General features: G+C 38.3%; 1 protein-coding gene across 1 annotated transcript; it reads right to left on the bottom strand.

Annotated features, from left to right (window-relative positions):
- Nucleotides 1–14953: 14953 nt before the first annotated feature.
- LOC149016071 (Acyl transferase/acyl hydrolase/lysophospholipase superfamily protein) lies at nt 14954–20996 on the bottom strand. The gene is made up of 7 exons (XM_089157198.1): nt 20219–20996; nt 19837–19980; nt 18824–18896; nt 16484–16589; nt 16308–16404; nt 15634–15729; nt 14954–15547 (listed from the first exon to the last, which is right to left on the bottom strand). The coding sequence occupies exons 1-7, from the start codon at nt 20987–20989 to the stop codon at nt 15350–15352; spliced, it is 1485 nt and encodes a 494-aa protein (XP_089013324.1). The 5' UTR covers nt 20990–20996; the 3' UTR covers nt 14954–15349.
- Nucleotides 20997–26181: the final 5185 nt, after the last annotated feature.

The following is a 26181-nucleotide window of genomic DNA, read 5'->3' as shown; positions in this document are numbered from 1 at the left end:
AGAACGATGCAGACTTACTTGTTATGGCAGCAATTTGGTGGAATAGAATGGGACAAAACATGCTTCTTCAAGAGTTTGATTCAAAGAGGATGGGCAGATTGGTATGGGAAAAATGTGCTGCACTAGTTGGACTGATCTTACTCATCTTTTGTTTTATAGCTATAGCCAATGTAGCGTTATCCCTGCTAGGAGCCATGAGTGGGCTTGCAAGAACTAAGGTTGAGTGTTTCCTCTGTTATCAGGCTTTAGTGAAACAGATTGATCATCATCGGAATCTAGAGGGTCATGGAGGTGTTGTAAATTTGGAGCAATTCAACTATGTTGGTGATGATTTAGTGTCAAATTCTAATGACAAACATGTACTATGTGGGAAGTGGGCAGCCAAAACTACAGAATTCTCCTACTCTTTTGGCCATTTAGCCAATATTTTCCAGGTGAGAATTATGTGTTTCATTGATGGCAGAAAAATAACAACCTCTTCAAGTTATGGCCAGCTGTTTGAATATACCAATGACACAGAGGAATACATTAATATCCAGCTTGACGGTCATCAAATTCAGTTAGTTCAGCTGGGGCTTTTCTTGAGTGCTGTCTGCACGTCTCACTTGGACAGATTCTTCAAATTCTTCTATCTGGTTGTCAACACTGGGGCAATTGTGGCTTTCATCACGGTAGTCTATATCCTAATGAAACTTGGATGGGCATCTACTTTTGTTTCATTCACCAAAGCCAAGGACATTTCAACCATGGTCTTTGATTATCCTAGGGTACTCATCTTCTTTACCTTGGGAGAGATGAACTCCATGGTTCCTTACCTTAATGAGTTGGGCCCTAGTAATGCAGATGTTGGGTGGTTGATGGCTTGCAATATTGAAGAAAGATGGAAGACTCTCGTAAAGTACTTACATTATGTCGGGGTTTGTCAAGATGGTATGGGGAAAATTCTTTCCATGAAACCAATAGTTTGTTGTGTCCATTTTGAAACAATAATTGCACCGAAAGGCACAATTTTTACAGGACATACGCTCTTATGAAGAAGCAGTTAGGAGCATGCTAGTCAAGTTTTCTCTTTTGATAATGTGTAGCCTCTTCAAGACAATCCGACCAGTGAATATCTTAGATTACAAAAGCTGAAGTTGCAAAGAGAGCACTTGGAAAAGTGATAACCTTTGGATTAGAATTCTTGGGGTGCAATGTTGCTAATAAGCTTGAGGTTACTATAATGTCCTTCCTCTCACTGAGTATGCTGATATCTAATTTTCCCATGTGGCTGCGTTTCAGTATGAATGTCCTCAAGCTCAAGTACTGTCATTTGAAAAGGATTATGACAAGTACTGGTGGAGAATTGGTAAGCTAATTGAGTCTGCTGGTGCAGAGGTTTGTTCAAAGATTGTAGATCTCATGAAGCAAGACAAGTTGCTATCTTGGCAAGGTGGCTTCATCATTACGGATATGGAAATATTGTAAGGCCATATGGTGAGGCAAGAAAGCAGTACGATAAATGGGCTGCCAGCATGGATCTTGGGGTAGGTGCTAGAAGCAACGGTTTACAAGCAAGACGTGTTGGCTAAGGCATGTGAGATGTAGCATTTGAACCTTGAGAACAAGGTTCTCATAAGGGGTTGGCAATGTTACGGTTATAGTATAGGTGTTGTTAATAAGAGGGTCAAGGGTTAAAGTGTCATTGTGAGACATGGGATGGGTTAGGGAATATAAGAGAATATTGGGGTAGAGATAGAGGTCATATGACTAAGGGATACCCTAGTCTATAAATGTAATTGGGAAATGTAATTGCAGGTAATGAAGAATATTGATCTTATCTCTCATCTCTTACTCTCGTCTCTATGTTCTTCTTCTTCCCCAACCCCGTTTCTTTCTGAAATCTGTCCCTAACCCTCTTGAATTTCTTCTTTTCCTGACCTCAAGATACGAGTTCGTATCAAACTCTAATATCAGGCTTCACTTTCCTCCCATTCCCTGAGTCGCCAGTTATCAACATCGATCTAATAGGTATACCAATCATACTCGCTAGCTCCAAGCCCTTCTCCACTTTAATGACTTCATTAGGGATGTTATGAAATTGCACCCAACTTTCCAACATTTTGAAGTGCCAGATCTCTTTAAAATTCCATTTCTCTTAACTCTATAAAATTTTGCCTATCATCCAGGGGCCTTCTTTAATGACATTCAACATGTCTAGCTTATGATTAAACTGAAATTTGAACCTGTGCTCATCCTAGCTAGGGAACGATATCAACAGTCTATTAGGTGCCATACAACCACTAAACCTTCCATAACCGCCTGCTTCCTGTAGGGTTTACATTCTATCACCTTTCACCTTACCCATTAATGTTAGCCCATCCTTTCTTTCCAATAGTTCCTCATCCTCATCATCTAAGAAAAGATTGTTGTCTCTGATAACCAGAGGGGGTTCGAATTGGGGTTTCATTCGTGAATTTGACGATTCTCCATTCCAATGCCTGCTATCCATAAGAAACCACCGGAGTAGTGACCGGAAAGGGAGTAACACGCTAACCAGCGGACAAACTTGCACGCTAAACAGCAGACTTAACGGTCATAACCATTTAATGTAAGATAAAGATTATTATACATTAATGAGATTCTTGGGCAACCTTAGTAATACCCCTTATCCATACCATACAAGGGTACGTTACAACATCAATACACTATCATTTTTTTTCAGATAGCCCAAAATTCTATTGAAAATACATTTTCAGTGTTGCTGACATACAAAACCACTCCATCGAACCCTTGCAAACAGCATATTAATTATATTAAAGTTTAGTCTTGTTACAAGCAAACTTGCCCGGATAAACCTCAGATCCTAAAAACCACTCCATCGGACAATACAATACCAATACCCCAAATCCATTTGAGATCAAGCACAGTCTTCTATCACTTGGATCTAGTCCATATGACTCTTGTTTGAATTCACATAAACTCAAAACCCATTTGACTTGGAATAAGGAGGCAAAGGCATTTTTGTTTGAGCAGACAGATGAAGCATGTTAACTAATCCTGATTTTGACCCATTAGTGTTCCTGGTAGAATACTTGGTGCATAATTAACCAAAAAAAATAAAGATTACTTGGTGCATTTATCAAGTCATCTTTTGAGAGAAACTAAACAAAGCATCAGTTTGAAATCTTTACCACGCCCTTGCCAACTCAAGGATGAGACAAAAATGGCGAGAAGTGTCAATAGTTACCAAGGTGTGCAACAAAAAATGCCCTTCTAGAAAATTAACGAATATTAAACCCACTGTAATTGCAAAATAAACTCACATTATACCTATTGCAATAACAAAACCAGTAGAAAAACCCAGCAGATAATTAATTTTGAAGCGTCAGAGATTTGATCTCAACTTAAAATAGCTTTTATATGAAACTAATTTCCAGTAACAATGCATGCCCACAATCCTGTATAACATTGCATCCAGGTTCGTTCCATGCGCAAGCCGCTTTAATCCAGAAAGTAAAGTCAAGGACAGGAAATTGACAGAGATCATTTTAACTATACTAATACTGCTGATCATGTTTGAAGAGATCCCACTTATGAAAATGTTTTGACTGTACGTGATTCACTTCCATACCAAACCAAACAGAAAACAACACATAACTTCATTAAGTGTCTTAATGCATATCTCCCACAAGCAACAATAAGAGATTAATTACAAACTTTCCATGTTTACACTTCCTTCCCCTGTGCATCATTGCCACTTGAACAATGAAAACGCACCTGGGGACGGAATCAAAACACAGGTTTGGCACTTAGGCCTCGTTCACTAGTTCACAATTTAACATATTACAACAGAGCTAGTAGAGAAAGATGGGAGCTAGGGGGAGAAGGCAGAAGAAAGAGAAAACCCTAATCTTATACTACCGGACTCTGGAGAAGCTATTTCCATCACTGGGAGCAGGGTTGGAGGAGGAAAGAGAAACCCCCAAGTTGCATTTAAAGCAACTAAAATGGAATCTAGAGCCTCGAACTCAAAAACGAAGCAGAAGCCCACTTAGGAGGCTTCTAAGCTTTAAAGCTACAGGTCTACATGACAGACATTAACTAGCATGAGATTATTCTACAGTTCTAGAAGGCCAGAGGCTAAGTCAGTTCGTGGAACCACACAGACGAGAAGTGTCTGTTCTACCATCCATATAAAAGCCCACCTTGGAAGGAGGAGTGCACTGCGAAGAGCCATTACGGGGTGGTGTGAATTGAACTGGCAAGTATTCATCTGTTGCGCATGGAAACTTGGTGGTCTGGAAATGAGATACAAAGTTTTCTCGTCCCTAAACAAACAAGAACAAAACCCAATAGAGAAGATGGATATTAGTAAGAAAATACGCAGGGACAAAGATGAACAAAGATATCTAGGGAGAGAATAGAAGAACCTGTATCCGTGCATCATCAATTTGGCAGATCTTCTTAGTACAAAAAAGATGCCATTTGTAACCCTGATATGAAGATTTGAATTGATCAGCTGCCGCCTTGCTTGTAAAGTTAACGAATGCATAACCCTTGTTCGCACCAGTGCTGAAGAAATTAAGAAGACGTGAGATAAACCTATCCCACGAATTCCTTTACTACTCCAAGAAAAGTCTCAAAAGGAAAGATTAGAAGTGGATAAGAGTACCGCAAGTACCTGAAATCAATTGGAAGATACACAAAATCATACGCAGAGAGAGTTGTACTTGATCTCATCCCAATCTTGGCATTAACTTCCTCACAGTGTTTATCCAATAAGTTGATCAGCATCCCCCTACTGATACATCAGAAAGCATATGATATCAAACAGTAATCGTTCCCTTAGACAGTTTCCAAAAAAAGTAAAGAACCTTCTTTCTTTGATGCATGCATCAGATATACAGGGTTCTAAAGAGAAAAGAGAGAATGAATTTTTCTTCTTTATCTTATCTAATTATTATTTATATTTTTTTGGAGTGAAAAAAGGAAGAGGGTTGCTCGAAAGCTCAGATTTTACGAAATCGAAGAAGAAGAAGAGAAAGACAAATGAGAGAGTACCTAAGCTTGCTTGGAATATTTCTAACCATAAGCGAAGTTGTATCAGGCCCATCAGAAGGAGAGGAAGAACCTATCGTCTGGGTAGACAAGGATGCTGGGTTTTTTCCACGAAAAACCTTGGATGATCGCCTACGTCGCTGGCCACTGTAAAACCCTCTACGCAAACTTTTATAATCAGCTTGAAAAACCCTAGTTCGGCACCCCTTAATTCTGTCTTCCTTAGCTTCTATCACCACCAAACTGCCCTCAAAACTCTCCACCGCCGTGGTTATACTATTGAGGTTGCCGGCAACAGCCGGGAGGGTGGTGGTGTTGTAGACGTAAGTTGAAACAGGTAAAACTGACGGCTGATTGATGTTAGCTTGGTAGTAATACTGGTAGCCTGTGTATGGGAAACAGTTGACAAAAGGGTGAAGAGGTGGTGGTGGCGGCGGCGGCGGCTCTGCCGGTGACGTTCCTGGACATGCCGGTAGAAGGAGAGGAAGTGGCGGAAGAGAGTTTGGAGGTGAAGGGATGAAGGGCTTAGCTTTGGGGTTCAAAGGTCGGGCCTTGCTACTGCACATCGCGCCCAGTAAGAGAAGAAAAGAAAAGAAGAGAAAAACAAGAACAATGAAGAAGAGGAGGAGACGTCAGAAAGGAAAGTGAAACCCCAACTGGGAAGTAAAAGAAAACGGTGAAAATCAATCCAAAGGAAATGCTTTCAGGAAATTTTTTTATGCTAATTAGCCCAGAAAAAAAAAATTATGAAGAAAACCATCAATTATATATTGGGAAAATACAAAGTTTAGAAGGCTATATATGGAAGATCAAAAGGCAGAGAAATCTGGCGTTGGATATAATATTTGATATGTAATCATTGCTTCCATCTCTCACTGGTATCGTTTCTTTCTTGTTTCTTCTCCTCTTCTTCTGTTTGCTGCTGCGTGGTTTTTTCTGACCCGGCCGTGTTGAGCGCCACGTAATGGGTGCTGGGTGGTCTCTAGGGTGCGGTGCCCATCGAGTTAAACCCTAATTTCCCTGTAGTACGAGTGAATGACCTTTCGACAACCTGTTGCTCGCTGCAACTCTGGTCTGTGCCACCATTTTTTTCTGGGTTTTTAGCTTTCTTCTCTTCTTGGTTGCTTCAGTTGTCCTTCTACAGACTTTGTAGCTCCTGTTGTTGCTCTCGATCTTATCCGATTTATGTGATGCCACAGGAAACCATTTCTTTCCCTTTTCCGCTGCTAATGGAAGAACCCACTGAGGTCTGGTAATGTAGGAGTTTCACTAGACTGGCAGTGCTGGTAAGATTGGATCAAGCTCTCCGTCTTCCTGAGTTCCTGTGCAGTTTGGCATGCTTCCCCAACGGGTTATCATTTACTCCTGGAATTACCTCAAGTGACAACCATTTACATTTGAGGATTTGTTGAAAATAAAATTTAGAAGGCTACATCTATGGAAGATCAAGAGGCAGAGATTTCTGCCGTCGTCGGATCAGTACATGTCACATCAGTTACAAAGCATAATCATATTCTTCGTGGGACAAATTACTTAAATATATATATAAATTCTTCCAAGAGGAAAAACACGGAAATTTACCATGTTCTAACATGTTGCATATCAAAGAGTTGATTGATGTGATTTGTAAATGAATTTTCATCATTTGATGTATTATTGAAACACATGTCATACATCTATAAAAAAAATGAAACTTTTTGATGTGATCTGTAAAAGAATTTCCAAAATTTAATGTGATGCTCTGAAACATGTCATAAATCTACAAGGAAATGAAAAAATGGACCTGATAATGGTCTGAAAAAACACTAGGATAGGGGTGTCAATTTATAGCTCAAATCGTTAAAATCGAACCGCATCGGCCCGTTATAGCCTGAACCGGTCCAAACCAAACCTTAATGAGCCGTAATTGGGCTGAGGGTTGTGGAGCCCGCACCAACCCGAAATCGAACCGCAACCTGTTATAACCCGTTTTATAATTTTACATTAAATAGTATTTTAATCATTATATTACCATTAGGTAGTTGGTATAGACATTTAAAAAATTAAGCATGAATTCAACGATCAAACAGTCATTTTACTACTTAATATCTAGGTTCTTGATTTCTATAGCATGGGTGGGCTTTTTTAATGGAAATTGATCAATAGCAACTTTGCTTTCCATATGATTTTCGCTTTTGTTGTAGGATGCTCAATTGTTTCTTCTTGTTTTTTTTTCTTATACACCATAAACCATTAGTCAAATCATTAGTTAGCCCGAACCCAAACCGAAACTGACCCAAAATCGTTATTTTGCTAATGGGCCGTGTTTGGGCTAGATGTTTTTCAGCCCGAAACCGCCCCAAACCACACCGTTGACACCCCTACACTAGGGTGAGGGCAAGGTCCAACATGTCGCATGGTGTCACCATGTTGGTGCTTGGCAACACGGGCGACACAAGCGACATGTCGCCCGACTTTTTAAAGGAAAAAAGTTGTATTTTTATATCATTTTTTTTTTACTTACGAGCCTCAAGATCTTTTTTTGGGGTAAACTATGGGCCAGAAGATCAGTTAAAGATGGGATTTAGCAAGGCAGATAATGGGCTAATCAAAGCCCAACTATGAACAACTGATGAAACCAAGATATACCAATTGGGGCGACATGTTGCCCGACACAGGAAAAAAGTCAACGGTTGGCGATATATCGCCCATTTCTCGGCGATATATTGTCAATAAAAGGGAATTATCGTATCGCTGAGGGATTTCGTGTCACCCCCCAGCGACACCACAATAAATCACCCCTGTGTCGGCAATATATCGCCGACACACAGTACACTGGGTGAGGGTCAATTCAGATCACCCGTTACTGCATTCGAAAATTTATCAAGTCCATTTCCTTGTAGATGTGTGACATGTGTTCCAACATAACATCAAATGGTTGAAATACATTTATAAATCACATCAATCAGTTGACTTATAAATGTATTTCAACCATTTGATGTGATGTTGGAACACATATCACACATCTACAAGGAAATGATGGCCCATTTCCTTGTAAGAAATGGACTTGATATTGGTCCTATTGTATTCATATAATCATATTCAAGAAATCTGAAATCTTATTTGTTTTTCTAAAAAATTGAAAAAGTCTCTTTTTCTTTCTCTCTTTTTTTTTTTTTTGGGTAAACACATTGGAAGAGTTTCCACATAAGCAAGATTGTTACCAACTTACCATAGAATTTTGAACTCTATAAAGTGTCTTTGTATTTGTATCATAATCACACTCTATATCCATAGTTGCAATAATATGAAAAATGCGAGTAAAAAGCTTAAATGTATAGGGGAGAAGCCTTAATGAGATTCATACTTTTAACCTTTTAATTATGGATTGTTTATCGTTGCCTCTTAATTGTTAAGATTAAAAGAAATCTCACTTTATTTTCAATCTATTTTCCTTCTTAATTTTGTTTATGAGACAGTTCTTTTTTATTTATCTGTACACTTTTTTTTTTTTCATAATCAACCTAGTCACAAGGAACGAGGGCTCACAAGCTCAAGGGACAGAAGGAAGAACAAGGGAGGGGAAAGATGTGTAGGGATGGACGTTTGAACTTGAAACCTTGTGTAAACTCTTCTCTACTTTAAGATAACGAAACCTCACCCTATAAACAAGTTGATTGGGTTTTTTTTTGTTGTGGGCGGAGAGCTTTATAACGAATGCCAAGCCACTTTAATTCTTGAGTTCTAGTTTGTGAATGGTTTTAGTGAACTTAACATGGAATCAGAGTAGGCGTTGACTTCTTTGTAGTTTAGTGATTTGTCGTTTTTCTATTTATCATCGCACCATTGTTGTTGACTTCTTTTCTAGAAGAAGCTTCAAGTTTTTATTTGTTTCACAACATAACTAGAAATTTTCCTCTACAACCGCCACTTAAGAAGAATAGGATGGTCAAGGTAGTGAAAAAACGGGCAGAAAAAAGAAGAAAGGAAATTTTGTAGGCAAATTTTCTACTTTCGACGAAATTTTTAGGCATGTTATTGCTTGTTATTCCTGTTGGTGGTACTCTTGATCAGAAATCTGTTTAAAAATCACAAGGGGAGACTCTGCTTATTTTTAAAATTGTAATGACACTCTTGTTCATATTTCAATTTTCGAGGAAAAAATCAAAATTGGAAACTACTACTCAATCATAAATTGCAGCGACAATTCCAACGAAGCTTCAAGTGAGCCACATAACCGTGAATTCTGATGTTTGGCGATCCCCTATGGGCGGCTATAGAGATGGATTCAAATATTTGTTTCTTTTGTTGATGATAAATCTCGGGCTCATGGTTGAATTTATTATCATCCAATAATGAAGTTTTATAGATATTTTAGGAATTTTACCATACGATTTTGACTTAAATATCAAACTCGCATTAAAGTTTTGCAAACTAATAATGCAACAGAATACACGAAGATGCCCTTTCAATCATATATCAAAAGTTTGGACGTTGTACATTAGACTTCATGTGGATGCACTATCCAACATAATATGATTGTTGAACGCAAAAACAGACATTATATTTGAGGTGAATTAATCTCGAGAATCTTTCAAAAACTTATAGGTCAAATGCCATTCTCATGAGTTGTTATACCTTTAAAGGTATTATACGATCACCCCATCAATATATCTAATCTTTGATTTTTTTTTTTTTTTGGTTGCATTCTTTATGTCCATGCCAAGGTGGTGGTAGACTTGATCATTGTGTCCACAAATGTGTGTTTTGGGGCTACTCATCTACTAAAAAGTGTTACAAGTGTTCTGATCTCTATTGGTCAACTTTTAGTTCATGGGTTGTATATATTGATGAAACTTTTTAGATTACAATGACTTCGTTCTTACCCTATTACCAAGTATGGTAGACAACATTTCTACAAATATGTACACACACACACACACACACATATATATGACTATTGGGGTTGATGCCAATGAAGGCACTGTTACAGGCGATGCTATTGAAGGTGCGGACGATGGCATTGAAGGAAGCACTGTTATGAGAGATGCTATTGAATACTGATAGAAATCTACATGATGAAGTAGCTAGTGATGTACCTATTCTAAAAGGTGATATAGTTGAAACTAGTGCATAATTGCCAATTCGCAGATGATCTACTCGAATTTCTGAGCCTTATGTGAGATTGCATAATTTTATGACTTACCATATAGTTAACTTTCCAATCCAATCTCATGTAAGTCATAACCATATTTCCCCTCAATATTTTAATTTGTATGTCTTTCGGCTATAAAAGATACAAGGAATCAACGAATTTTATTGAAGCCAAGAGTTTAACCAAATGGGGGAAGGCTATGAATGAAGAACTAGAAGCTCTTCGTAAAAAAAGAACACAGGATATAGTGAAATTCCCAAGTGGCGGCAAACACCTAGTTGAATGTTACACAACCAAATTCAAGAGTGATGGGACACTAAAGAGGTATAAGGCAAGGCTTATTGCCAAAATGTATACTCAAACATATGAAATTGATTATACAAAGATGTTTGCTCTTGTAATAAAAATGAACACTCTAAGAGTGTTGAGGATGATTACTTTAGCAAATGGATGTAAAAATTACTACTTTACAAGGAAACTTACAGGAAGAAATGTACATGGAAATCCCTTCAAGTCACCCACTAGAAAATCAAGATATGAGTTAGCTTGTAAATTAAATATATATATATGACCTAAGGGCCTCTTTGGTTATATGAGTTTGGAGATTTCAAATCTATAGATTTAAAATCTATGGAGTCATAATTTATAAAATTAACTGTTTGGTTAACTGTACATGGAATGAAATATGTGGATTCATCTGTGATTTTTGTGAATGCGCAAATGTTTAGTGTTTTTATAGTAGGGATTAAATCTTTGGATTTCACCCCATACCCATAAATCTACATATTCACGTTTTTAATGTAAAAAGATGAATCTCTAGGTGTCATGAATCTAGAGATTTTCACAACAAAGCAGGTATAAATCTCACATTCATGAATCCAGAGATTTCAAATCTCTGGATTCATGTAACCAAACAGGCCTTAAAGCAATTACGACAAACTTTGTATGAAAGTTAAGTATAACTTTTTATGAAATTAGTTAAGTATAGCTTTTATAAAATTTGGATTTAGTAGGTATGGATGAGATTCCTTTATGTTTGATAAGAAAACCTTTATTGGCACTATAATAATCTTGACATAGTTATCACAAGCGATGATCATCAAGGAATTAGTACACTCGAAAAAAATATTTAAAGAAAACTTGTAACCTCAAGGACCTAGGGAAGCTTCGATACGTTTTTGGAATTGAAGTTGTAATCTCTAGTAATGGATTGTTCGTCTCTGAAAGGAAAAATGTTCTTCACTGGGTGAAAGAAACTGGCAAGTTGAGTGTGAATCAACAAACACACCCATGGTTTACAACTGTAAAGTTATTAATAATGATTCTACTTTGCAACATATCGGTTGGTTGTTTTTAAAGATTAGATAGAAAATTAATTTATTTAACCATTGCTAGACCTGGCATTGCATATGTTGTGAGCTATGCAAAACAGTTTATGCATAATCTTACGAAAGGACACATGAAATTGATCAATCACATACTACGTTATTTGAAGTCTTCTCCAAAAAAGGGCACTTGCACGAAGAAAAATTAACACACAGCTATTGAAGGATATGTCAATTCTAATTGGGCTTGTAATCCTACTAATCAAATATCAACTATTGGCTTCTGTGTATTTATAAGAGGAAACTTGGTCTCTTGTAGAAGCAAAAAACAAAATGTTGTCACCCATTCTAGTGCGAAAGCAAAGTACAAGGCAATGGCTTTTGTAGCTATTAAATTGATCTTGATTAGTGTCGTGCTTCAAGAACTGGGGATGAGAAGTTATAAAGTTGTTCTACGACAATCAGCTACATAATTTGCCTTTAATCGGGGTTTAATGAAAAAACAAAACACATTGAAGTTGATTGTCATTTTTTTTTTTGGAAAGGTAGCTTGTTATTATGGGGTGATAACTAAATTACTAATATACGCCGCTGAGTGGGTGGGAACCCAAGACCTCCCCGTGGGAGGGTGGGTCTTTAACCGCTTGACTAACCCATCATTGGTAAGTTGATTGTCATTTTGTTTGTGAGAAGGTTTAACATGGAATTATATAAATTCCTTGTGTAATAATGAAAGTCAGCTTGCAGATTTCTTCACTAAAGCCTTGTTTAAGGGATTGTTTCAAGTTACATTAGGCAAACCTCAAATGACATATTTGATCCTACTTGAGGGAGTGTGTTAGGGATGTAACTTGCTAGTCTCTCAATTTTATAGGGAGAGTAGTAAAGAATTGGGGATTAGTGTCGTACTTCAAGAATTGGGGATTCGAAGTTCTGATAAACCTATAAAGTTGTTCTACGACAATCAAGCAACTACATTAGTTGCCTCTAATCGAGATTTAATGAAAAAACAAAACACATTAATGTTGATTGTCATTTTGTTTATGAGAAGATTTAATATGGAACAATAGAAATTCATTTTATAATAATGAAAGTCAGCTAGCTTGCAGATCTTTTCATTAAAGCCTACTTTAAAAGATTGTTTTAAACTACATTAGGCAAACCTCACATGACATCTTTGATTTTACTTGAGGGAGTTAGGTTTTTCCTAGGCAATATATGGGCTTGGATTAATTACTGAGGTTAATAATTAATAGGGGTCTCAACACATCGGGCCGATGCACTGCCATTAGGTTTGAGATGGGCCAAACCAGTCCATTGTGGAAGTGGACTAGGGTTTGGGATTGCTATTATAAATAGCTATGATGGGTCCTTTCAATCTCTCAAGTTCTTTTGATTTCTTCTCTCTCCATAAGAAAGATGTATTAGTAGAAAGACGAGGAGACTGGAGAGCAGAATTGGCGTTCAAGATTTGCATCGATCTTCCCAATACCTTTTAAATATAATATTGTATTCTAGTTCTTGCATGGTTTTATTGTTAATTAGGGTTTTGAGGAAAACCCTAAAAGTTCCAACAGGAGTTTGTTTGGATGTAAGTTGCGAGACTTCCAACTTTATTGAATGAGACATATTAGAATAAGACTCCAATCTTGTGTAATCTCTTTTCTATTTAAAGATATTAAAATCTTGCCCCATAATCAAGTTAATTCTTGAGTTTTCTATGAGTTTTCTAATCACATTAATTCTTGAGTTTTTGTATATGACGTTTGGAAAACTTAACATTTCCAAATGTTAAAAAATCTTTTTTTTTTTTTTGGGTAGTCCTTAAACCGATTTATCATGCAATAACAATGAAGAGTCCACAATCCACATCAGATTAATTTACTGAACTTAAATCATTCAATCTTCACACAGACAACCAGCTTCCTTTTTTTGGTAAGAACACAGACAACCAGCTTCAGTTACGAATTATGAGAGTTAATTTACATACCCAACCTGTAGACAGAAACCGGTAAGCTTGTTCTTATTTTCAGGAGAAACCAAGAATAATTGAGTTTAATTAGTCATTAGTACCGTAAGAAATCCTTAATTAAGAGTTGCATTATGATCTGGGCATTAGCGGTCTATTCCATAGATTAGCTAGCAATGAGTACAAGCGTGGGAGAGTGAGTACAGAAGGAAGGGAGAGACTTGGGAGTCTTTCGTTTCCAAGGCTCAAGCTGCGAATGACGTGAGAGAGAGCGACAGCATTTAATGCATAATGACAAGCTAAACACCACCACCATCACCTGGGCAGGCAGGGCTGGGTTTCCGACTCTGCGGTTGTCCCGTTTATCTTCTTTTTCACTTTTTGGGCTTCTCGGATCCATCTCCAGGTCTGTGACTTGATTTTGAGGGATTTTTATCCAGAAGCAGCAGACTAGCAGAGAAGCAAGGAAGCCTTGAGGTTCTCTCCTTACTGGTTTGCGTTTGCTTAACAATATTTGTTTGAAGCCACACTCTTTCAGATGTTGAGACCCTTTAAAGAGAGAGAGCGAATGACTCATGAGGCCGAGATGATCAAAAAGATCATCATAAAGTACTCAGCATCTTTATCCTTATAGAAAAGATCTACAAGTTCCAAATCCTGTGAACATCCTAATGTCCGGAAGGGATGTTCCTCTGGCTTCAGAGTTCAGACACTTCTAGACTTGAAAATAGGAGACTCGGCTAGGACTAGAGTTAGAAGGTGGAAGGAAAGAAAGACAGAGAGGCCTCCATTGATGGGCCATTTCAAGGCCAAACAGCAGAAGCTAGGCTGTGTCAGAGATTTCTGTATTCAAGTCTTCAAGATAAATATGGTGTCTCATTTCGGTAACCTTTGCTGCGACTAAAAAATTCTTTCAAATCTGACGCAGACCCTAGATATGGGAAAAATGATATGATGCTGCCAGTTCGTACCCTTTTCCGCTGGGAAGCTTTAAGCCTTTAACCTTTTCCCCTATAGTACACTACACTACTACAGTATGAATCTTGCTCACCTTGTCCTCCAGGCTCCGTGAGACTTGCAGTGTCAGAGAAAGAGACTTGCAGTGTCAGAGATTGTTTGCAGTGAAAGACATGCTTTGTCTTGCTGCACAGGTTCTGGTCCCTAATCCACGTCCTTCAGTAAGGTTCCCTGTGATGCTTTTTAACTTCTAGAAACCAAAACCAAGTTTCAATCTATTTGTCCTCAGGAATGTACATGGATATCACTTATCCTCTGATTATGGCTTACCTCAAACTTCAGAGACTCGAAAGACAACTCAGAAATATTCAAGATTTCACAGATCAACCTTGATGTTCCCAATTTACCAAACAATATATCTATTCTAATATATGTTTGGTCAACTTCCAAAAACGTTTTATTAAAAAGAAAAGATACCAAATTACGTTGATTCCAGATTCCAGATTCCAGATTCCAGTTCAGTAGGTTGGTCACAGAGCTATTCATAGCAGCTGAAAATCGCCTTGCCATTGAAGATCATGAACCCTTCATTGCTCTTCAGGCCTCATACCCATCTGCTAACAAACTGAGAAAACTAAACTTTGGACACCCAAGTTCAAATCGAAATATAATCTCTTCTTATTTTCTTCTATTCTCCATTTCAAACAATGGTTTCCTTTGCTGGTGTGTGTGGGTTTGAGTTTGTCTTCCCATTCCCCCCCCCCACCCCACCCATGTACATTGTTGACCAATCGCTTTAACTTACAAATTTTGATAAAATTTCCTATGACTTCTATTATAAAAGGCTATCTTTTACCCGCCCAATGAAGCCCTATGTACCAAAATTGTACAGATATATATTAAACCACCCAGAGGCAACGGATGTCATAGCTCCCCAGGGCCTGGATGAATATCTTTCTGTATCGAATCATTCTGAACTTGAGATCTGTTGGGGTTGCTCTGGTCTTCCAATATTTCCTCCACCGGATTCTGCTGTGCCCATACAGTCGCATCGAGATATCCAAACTCAAAGAGTCTGTCAAGAATATGATCATCTGCTGGCTCCAATGCCCATTGAAAAAGCTGGAATAATTGGAAAATATTAAATGCATTCAGTGATTCATTTGCAATTCATAAAATGGCATTGATCTGTAGCTCATAGGTATCACCTGACGAGTAGTAGCCCTATTATCTGGGTTGCAATGTGGACTAATCTCAATTCCTTTCAGCCTCATTTGATTAGCTGGGAAAGCACAAACACGAACCTGCAAATCAAAGATTGAGCAATTGAAACCTTTCTGATGCAAAGCTTTTTATTTACCCTCAACACCACATTCTCTCTCTCCCCTCCCCCCTTCCAGACATGGATATTATTCCGACCATTGCCAGCAAACCCCTTTTTAGTGTCAAGAAAAACAGGATCCTCCCACTCCCCTGACTTTTCTCTCCCGCCTGCCTCTCCAACAAACCCCTCTAGTGTTTCAAGAAAAATAAGAGCACAAAAAGTTTTTTTCATATCTCTACCCAGAAATATGTCATTGAAGTTAGCAGGAATAGATACAAATCATAAGATACGGCAGAAAACTTAAAGTGGTCACGTTAAGAATGAAAGCTATTATCAACAGTAAATGAAAGGATAATTGCTGATCCCATGACAGCATGTCAAAGGTTTCAGATTAATTATCTTACAAAGATTTAACTATTTGTGGCTTCTCATGAGTCACAAATAGTGATCTCTGTAGTACAGTGACATGGTACAAAGGCAACCACATTTAAGAGGACTATGTACAAAATAAATGCTCAGCATACACCATAAATCAAAATCATACCAGAAAAAACATACCGTCTGAGCAGCAGATGTTGGTGGCATAAACAATGTCAAACCACCGTCAATACAAAGTCGATTCCTAAACTTTGTTGCAGGCCATGGCGCAAGATACCTGCACCAGGCTCGGTGTTCAACTCATTTATCATTAAGCAAATGAAATTGCATATGAAGGCCAATGAAGTTTTAGCTACCCTGGAATGAAGGAAGAAGTGATGACTGCATCAATGAGATCTTCCCTGGAGTCAAACTGATCCACAAGTAAGCCTTTAGGCCTCCAGAGAAGCTGGGTTACAGCAACTACAATAAAAAGAGACTATATTAAGGAGTTTGGATGCAAAACCAATGCAGCAGTTGTACTGACTAACACAGAGTAGTTACCCTTGCTAGAAGATTATCATACCTATACTTCTGAGTGTATATCAAGCAGGGTAGCTTTTCAGTGTTCAGAATCCAACATATAGATTATCACTTCATGGATGGTCATATGGATGAAACAAATGAGTTTCTATGATGCAAGGAGAAACTCAAAAACATCACAGTTTCTATCAGTGTACTTTCCATCAGGTACTCTCTTCACAGTATCAGACACCGCCAATACCAATAGTGATTAGCTGTGTCGGTTGATTTTGACCCCAAGATCCTGATATCTTTTTTTTAACCCTATGTATTTTTGTACCCGATGTTTAAAACATTAGTGTTGGGTAATGTACACATTATATTGCATTGGGGAGACGCAAAGTAAGCCGAAGACATGTTTCAAAATAGCCAAGATACATATGGAAAGGCTTAGGATATGCAAAATACAGTTTTGAAGCATATAACACTGTAGATAAGTTGACGTAAACAATATCAAGTATAAAAAGGTAATAAAAGTATGATGAGACAATGCACTCAATTGATTATATATAAAGGATGGACCTTCTTACAAGTATTAATAACAAACTTTTATTACATATCATGTCAGTATTACCTTAAAGATGTGGTATGTATCAACTGGTATTGTTGGACATGGGAGTGTACCAAAAACCTTGTTTATATCACAAATCCAGTATTCAGCAGGGACTATCCAATACTGATTCCAAAACCTGTACATATGTTACACTTCTATTTTAGGCAATAAATAAAGATGTTACAGGTCACATGTAACAGCTCTCAAGGGAGGACCCAGAAGGCTAAATTATTATTATTATTATTATTATTATTTTTTTGGGGGGGGGGGGTGGTGTGGAAGAAAAAGGAAGACCAGAACATCTTCCACTACCCTACAACTTGCATCCACACCCAAAACCAAAACAGGAAAAGAATAAAATCCAGTAATAGTAGAGGGAGACCTGAGTCAGCAACCTACAAACAAAACTACCTCCAGAGTGCTCCAAACCAACCTTGCATCGAAAATAACTGGCCCCTTTGAACTCATTTGCTCTACACCTTTATCTAACTCTGCCACCCCTTGATGCAATAATTCTCAACCATTGACAAAGCTGCCAAGTCTTATTTCACATTCATGCTCTCAAATCTCAACACAATACAAGTCATGCTTGGACAAACTTACAGCAACTTTTCATTGGCCTTTTTCTGTTTCAATGCATACACGTTATCTTTAATTCCAAAATTTTAAATATCAATTGGTTAATTCTGGGAAGCTGAGCTTAGCACACCGTTCCAGCGCTCACTTGCTGAATGCTAGGACATAGGCCTCCCAGGAAACAGGGGTAAGGTTGTATACATCTGACCCTTCCCAGACCCTACTGAAACTGTGAGCCTAGTGCACTGGTAAGATATTTCTTCTGTATCAGAACCGAAAAACGATGCTCAGCCAGAAGTGGTCTAACAATGTTAAAGATCAAGGTGGAAGTCCAATTCTATATTTAAAAATGGAAGTGTAAAAGAGTTCCGCAATGCAAGACACTAAGCCACCGTTTGTTTGCTGAATTTGAAGTGAAGTGGGAAAAGGCAAAGTTTTTCATAAGATCCCAAAACATGGTTTGTTTGGTTCAATGGGGTGGGAAAGTTGGCAGACATGCTTTTTTAATTAAGGAAGCTTGTCTGCTAATGTGGCATGCTACTTTTTCCACCTAATCTCTTTTCAAAGTCCCACATATTTAGTGGGACTTTGTGGAAAAAATGAGGGATTCAACAAAAGTGGGACCCACATTTGAAATTTTTTCAAAAAATCCTTTCATTTCTTATTCCCTCACCTCACTACATATGGATCCAACATGTTCATTTTTCCAACCCCACTTGTGCAAACAAACAGTGCCTAAGCTACATTGCTTACTGCTCTTGCATTGATGCAACAGAGAGAATAGCAGTAGTTCAACAGGAAAGCTGCATCAATAATCACATTTGGTTTTCCAAATGAAAAAAGGTACATTAATAGAGAAAAGTTAGTGCATGCAATTGTTCCTTTTGAAAGGGCAAGATACCCAAACGAAATCTCCAAACAATTAATGCTTCCAAGCACATCATGTCACAAAATAATTTGTAAGGCAAAGGCAAGAATAACATCAAAAGTAGAAAAACAAACTCACCACGAATTCTTCCATTTGACCTACTATGAACATCATCAGGCAGAAAGTCTTGAAGAACATTTCTCAGAACAGCCTAGACAAAGAAACATGGAACAGATTAAAAAGTTGCAACTATATCTAGATAACTAGGATGTTACTCATTTACTTTTGGCCTTTTAGGGTGGGTCAGATCATTACCCAATGGGCATGCTTGAATGACACCTCTAGGTGAACTTGACATTTTTTAATTGTTCCGCATTAATCAGAAAAGTTCTTTAATGGAACAAACGGGTTTCCAATTTAATTTGAAAGCGGAGTCATTATCATGCGCATTAGACTATACACATGAAATGACAATATACAGCTAAACCACAAATAAGTTAAACTATACATGACCATCATGACAACAGCCTAATGCAGTAGGTGAGCTGTGGTGCTCCTAAAACCCATGCTCAAAAGAGGTCTATAGTTTGAGCCTCCTGGCATCGGCATTATCACTGATGCCTCACATCACAAGGAGATATTTTTGTGCAATATTTGTTATATCTCAACCCCATTTGAGCCTAAGCATCCACTGATCAGCTGCTGCTTTTCCATTGCAAAGAGAAGAGGATGTTCCTCAAGTTGCACAAAAGCCCAGATCTTGGAATTTAGCTCTTGAGCTTCCAAGGGACTTCAATCACAGGCTGAGTCACACTTAGCAGTAAGATGGATCCATGCACACACAGTTGGATCAGTAAACCATGAAAAACTGCCTTGAATCCCACCATATTGGAACCAGCCCCTTTCTTCCTAATGGGTTCAGTGACTGCAGTATGCTTTCCTAATGTTCTATGGGAACTCCAACTACTCTTTTTTTCACATAAGTCTAGATTTCATTGAGGTGACTGGTGGTGAATACCCTTTCAAGCCTAACTAAAGCTTTCCCAATTGATCACTGAATGTGCTTCCCGGACCCTAATTTGAATGCTAAAGAAGATTTCTGTTCATTCGGCCAACAAATTGATAATCTAAGTATTGGAATAAACCCATACCTCAAGGCGAAATGCAGTTCCCCCACGCCTGCAATCTTCAGCAAGTATTTTGGTGGCTTTTAGGGCCTCCTGCATGCTGCTTCCAGAGGCAACTACTGCACATACTATTGCACCAGCTGAGGAGCCAGCTAATGGTGTAGTTTCCTGTATTAAGAAGAAAACTAACCAATTCATTCGCAGAAAAGGCAAAATCGATCATATAAATTCTGATTTGCTCCTTCAATGCAAAAAATGTGATTGTATGTTCAAACAATTTCTTGAAAATAAAGAAAGCAAAGTGTTCTACAAAATCAACATAAGCAACACGCCCAATTACTCCCTGTAAGTATTCCTTTTTTAGAAAAGTAATTCACTATCGGAGGAGAAATTTACGAAATCAAACCTTGATGTAACCCTTTTCTATAAGTAACTGAGCAACACCCAGATGATAAGGGAAGAGCAACCCAGCTGCAGAGAAGCTAAATCCAGGGCTCGTAATCTTCTTCGGCTTGTTCTCAGCCTCTACATCCTTCAAACTTTGCTCCCAAGGAACGCCCGAATCAACAGAATCCTCTAGAACCGAAGCAATTCTTTCTTTGACGTAAGCTCCCTTCTTCAAATCCTCAGTGCCCTTGAACGTCTCAACTGGCATAGAAACAAGACTCCCATTTCCGTCCTTTCTCTTGGTTAATCTAGAAGCGATTCCAAGGCATAACTCACCAAAAGCAACCGCCAAAGATCTCCTCTCTCCGGAAGGGTCGTCGCCGAGCTTGTTCTCGGACTCTGCGGTGGCAGCTTCGGAAGATATCTTCTCTGCTACAAGATCTTCGCTAAGCTTGTTCCTGGACCCTCCATTAAAAACCGTGAAAGATTTCTTAACTGCAAAAGGTTCGTCGCTGAGCTTGTTCTTGGACTCTCCATCTGAAACCTTCAAAGATTTCTTCTCTGCAACAGGATCATCGCTGAGGTTGTTCTTGTACTCTGAATTCACAGAAAACTTGACTGATTGAGTTCGAGAAGGACGGTGGCTACCAAGGTTAGTGTTATAAGATTTGCAGTTGGGTTTTGAGATTGGTGGAAGGAAGGAGTGAGATTTCGAGAGAAGAAGGGAAGAGAGCGAACCCGAAGCGGCCATTAGAGACCGATACGGGGCTTCCCTGAGGTTCTTCAGCATTCCGCCTTTTTCCCAATTTCTGTTTATTTTATTATTTCTTTCCCCCTCAATTTAAAAGTTAATTTTATTATTAATTAATGCCAGCTGGATTTATTGAAGCACCGGTTTCGCACCTGAATCATGCAGTATAGGACGTGGCAAATTACAAGTCCAACGGCGTGTTTGTCAACATAGATAAGGTGTCGACACGTGGAATGATATGGGTCGTGGATGTAGTCTCAAACGATGGACGGCTTAGAAGTGCTGAAAACACGCACAGGTGCTCTTGGTGTTTTCTTAAATTATGGAGAGCTTTTGCCGCGAAATAAGAGGCGCGGGAAGAGGATTTGCCTTTAACGGATGGCTGTTTTAAGGCATGAATTAATCGTGATGATATGTTTACCCGAAAAACCCAAATCTTTGACAATATCAATTTTTTTTTTTTGTGGTAACTTAAATTTCATTCCAAGCAACCAGAAGAACACAGGAAGGCATGGGTCTTTGTAAGGTCTGAAAGCCAAGAATGGGAAACATGCCAATTGACCCTCTCAAGAGATGAAACTACCTTCCCAAATAACTAATCCCAATCCCCCCCCCTCTTACTACCCTTCAATGCAACATTAGTGTTTAGTTTGACTATGTCCCTAGATGGAGGTTTTCACATTTGAATATAAGCATTATGAACTATAGAAGGGAGGTACACAGGTTGAATTGAACTGATAGCAGATGAAAAGTCCTCAGATGTCTTAATAGTTTGTTGAAGAATCTAAGTAGGAGAAAGAAGTATTCCTTCAAATAACAGCTTATTGCGAGCTGTCCATAATTCCAAGGAAATGCAAGCAGCTAAATTGGATATGTTGTCGTTGATATGTTTAACATTCTCCACCTTGTACCAACTCTCAATAAACTTGGGAAAAAGAGGGATTCGTACATGGAGTAGCAAAGCCCAAGGGAGAAGAGAACCAAACTGCTCTAGCTATACTGCAGTCCATCAAAATGTGAGCAACTGATTCCTCACCATGACCGCATCTAGGACAAGTTGAATTAGCAATAAGGTTCCTTTGCTTCAAAGTTGTAAGGTAGCTAAACCCCCTAATGATGCTCTCCATAAAAAGACTTGTATCTTTGGGAAAACTCTACATCTCCAAATGCCTTTCCACACAAATTTTGGTACCACGTCCTATTGAATTTCAACACCTCTCAGTTGGTTATTTGTTCCTATCGACCATATTACAAAGCATATGGTGTCCTGACTTAATAGTGAATGTACCATTTGACGATGACCCCCACAATTGTTGGTCTTCTCTAGGAAAAAGAGCAAGTTTGGTAAAGAGAATAGCACTAGCATCATCTACATGGGAAGAATCTTTGATAAGCTCCTCCTTCCAAACTCCATTTACATGATCAATTAAATTAGCTACCAAGACAAATGCTTTAGATCTGAATTTAGGATGTATGATCCTATATTGAAGATTGTAAATAATTAACCATCCATCCTCCCATATTCAAATCTTATCATCCTTTCCAACTCTCCATAATAAACCAGCCTCCAACACTTTCCTTCCGTCCAATATCCCTCTCTAAATGTGGATTTTTAGAAAGCCTGGCCTCTAGAAATCCACATTTAGGGAAATAAATTTGTGTATAAAAGGAAGCCCAATGAGAATCAGGCTTAGACCAAATCCTCCCATTCCAACTTCCCTATAAATGTTTTATTTTGAAGTTCAGGGTCTTGAAAACCCATTCCCCCTCTATCCTTGGATCTACTCATTCTTCTCCAAGAGACCCAACAAACTTTTTGATCCATCTCATTGCTGCCCCAATAAAATTGTGTGATAACACTCTTCAATCTCTTATGACAAGACAATGGGAGCTTAAAATGTGAAGTTGCATAATTCAAGCTATTTAATGCAATTGAATTTATTAAAACTTCTTTCCTCGCATGTGACAAAAGTTTGCTCTTCCACCCTTGAACTCTAGCCAAAGTTTTCTCTTTAACTTCCTTAAATAAGACTTTTTTTGCCATTCCAATCTCCATAGACAAGCCTAAATATTTTTTAGGATCATCTCCATAAGGAGTTTTCAAGATCCTAGAAAACCATCTCTTAATCTTACTGAGAGTATTAGGGTTGAAAGTCAACATAGATTTCTAACCATTGATACTTTGTCCACTAGCCATGCAATAAAAATCCAAACAAGCCTTTAAGTTATGAAACTCATTCAATCCAACCTCTATAAAAAAAAATGTTGTCATCTAGTAAGAGGAGATGAGATATAGGGTTGCTCCTATTCCTAATCTTGATACCATGAATAAAACCATTCTTTTCAGCCTCAATCATAATGCCACTCAAAGCTTGAGAACACAATACAAGAATGATTGCAAGTAATAAGGGGTCACGTTGTCTAATGCCTCTACTAGGGACAATGGCCGGTTGGGGAATTCCATTGACCAAAATACTATATGTCAAAGATGTAATGCATGACATAACCATTTGTACCCATTTTTGAGAGAAGCCCAAAGAGAAAAAACCTTCTCCACAAATATCCATTTCATTATGCCATAAGCCTTCTTTATGTCTAACTTGAGGGCCATTTGTTTCTTCTTTTTTTCTTTCTTTCTAATATAGTGGAAAGCTTCATGGGCCATTAAGATATTATCTGAAAGAAGTCTTTGGGGTATAAAGGTTGATTGGGGAGGAGTTATTATGGTGTCTAGAAATACTTCTAGTCTAGTAGCAAGGATTTCAGTTACAACTTTGGAGGTCACATTGTATAAACTAATCATTCTAAACTGGTCAATTTGTTATGGGTGATCTACCTTAGGGATTAAGCAAACATATGTCATATTAGATGCTTTAGGCATATTCCCCCAATGCAAAAACAACATAAACAAATTTGCAAACATCAAAACTTACCAGTGACCAAAAATTTTGAAAGAATGCTAGTGGCTATAAGGATTAGGGGTTTCAAAGGTGCCATCTCCTAGAGAGCTGCCTTAATTTCTTCTTCAGTGGGGGTTGCATTTAGAGTTTCATTCTGTATAGTTGTGAGAGCTAAATGCAAAGCCTCTTCATCAATCATTTTCGAGGTATTAATACACTTGTATTGTAGTTAAATAATAGACCTTATTTCCTCCTCAGATTGAGTCCATCCCCCTTCTTGTTTCTTCAGTGCCAATATCTTGTTATGTTTTTGCCTTTGGATAGAACAAGTGTGGAAGAATCTTGTGTTTCTATCATAATCCTTTGCCCAGTGAAGTTTAGCCTTTTAAAGTGTGTCACACCCCACCCACCGGTCTAGGTTACCCGCCCGACATCTTGTGGGTGCAATTCGTCACAGGATCCACAGTCTTACCCATCAATAACAATAAATGCAAGTATAGATAAATCAAGAGCAAGAGCAAGAGCAAGAGCAAGTTCAATAATTAATAAAAGGATTATAGGAGTCCAAGTACTCCAATAAAATGATAAATGAATCAATCAATGTTCAAAAAGAATAATGAGTTCAATAGAAGCAAACAAAAATAAACTAAATTATCTTATTTGCAGTTTCTTTCTTTAAAGCTAAAAACTGCAATTCATGCTTTGCAAGAAAGGGGGTTCTCCAGTTCTTCTCTATACGATCAGCAAAATGACGGGCAATATGTCTCCTCCATCCATCAATGGGTGCTATAAGAGCACTCCATGGATCCGTAGGAGCTTCTGCACAAGTTATCTCCCTCTCCCACTGACGGTGCCACATCTTCTTCATATGGGAGGGGTCTTTTATATGGATCCACTCCAACTTTCGACGTTGTACAACCATCTGTACAGTTTATATAATACACACAAGCAAAAGGAATGAGTTCTAACGAACTCACAGTAACGATAACACATTTCTCATCCATATGTCAACACAATCAGCAATGCATGTATGATGTGAATGATATGCAATAGTATGAATGCTACTATGATTTAACTAAGCAAGTCTCTAGACAGCTGACATGCTTTAAGATATTACACCAACCCTCCTCTAGGTAGGTCTAGTCACTTTGATCCCTCACGGACTGGTTACCTCTGTTGGGATCCTGGGTAAATGGGTAAAGTCCTCATCAAGCATCCATGGCTGGGGATTAAGTCAACATTTTCTTACCACGACCATTAGCAATGAGTATTGGTGTATGTCAGGGTTTCTAATCCAATGCAAGTCATACTGGTAACATACTATATGAAGTCCAGATACTTCCCATATGGCACCAACCAACTTGGTTCCGTATCCTTCGCAACCTAGGAATGAGAACCCTCACGGACTGGCTATCGCTGTTGGACTCTACTCCCTAACCCTATGGTCATCCACATATTATTGGGGCGGAATGCTCTCATGACTCCTCATGACACTCGGTTCGTTCCTTGGACGTCCATGAGCCCAACCCTAACATATGAAACCCTACCATTACATGAACAACAGTGGACCACTGAGTCTCTGCACATACTGGTTACCGTTGTAGGATGAAACAGAGTCACGTTACCATCGTCATGGGTCATTCAGCTTCAATTCCCCTACCGAAAGGGTAATAATATGTAGGGTTCCTAGCCATGCAATTCTAGACTACCTAGGTATGTCATCCAGTAATTATGATAGTGCTGGAGGCATTAATTAGTATGTGTGCCATACCACATCCCTCTGATATCTCAAGCCAAGATATCCCAATGGAATACCCTTCCATCACAACTACAATACATCAATCACCATCATTCCACAACCATGTTCAATATCATAATTGATAAAGTACATAAAAGAACATCACAAACAACAAGTATACAATAAGATCAACATGCTTTATATAGTTACAACAAGATACATGATTAAAGAATAATAAAGTAAACAGCTGATTCATCATGTATATGTAATTGCATAAAGACAATAATGTATGTCCTTACCTGTAAATAAGTAAAAGCTTTCTAGAGAGCAAGTCAATCACAATTAGAAGACTTTTAGTAAAGACGGAGAACAACTAAACATTCGGGTTATTAGATTATAAAAGAGAAATGAGTCAAATCGAGTAAAAGCCAAAAGTCACATAGCTACTGTGACCTAGCCGGTCGCTTGGCTCAAGCAACTGCCTTAAGAAACCGCCCCAAAAACAGACTGTTTCCAATCTGAAACTTAGGCTTTTGATCATCCGATTTCAATCCGGTTTCAGGATGATCTCAATCCAAATTTTAAACTTAACA

The sequence above is a fragment of the Hakea prostrata genome, chromosome 5 (assembly GCF_041222555.1).
Source record: "Hakea prostrata isolate BN-2017 chromosome 5, UWA_Hpros_2, whole genome shotgun sequence".
NCBI classification, from domain to species: domain Eukaryota; kingdom Viridiplantae; phylum Streptophyta; class Magnoliopsida; order Proteales; family Proteaceae; genus Hakea; species Hakea prostrata.
The sequence above is the reverse complement of the archived record's forward strand: the minus strand, read 5'-3'. Positions and strand labels throughout refer to the sequence as shown.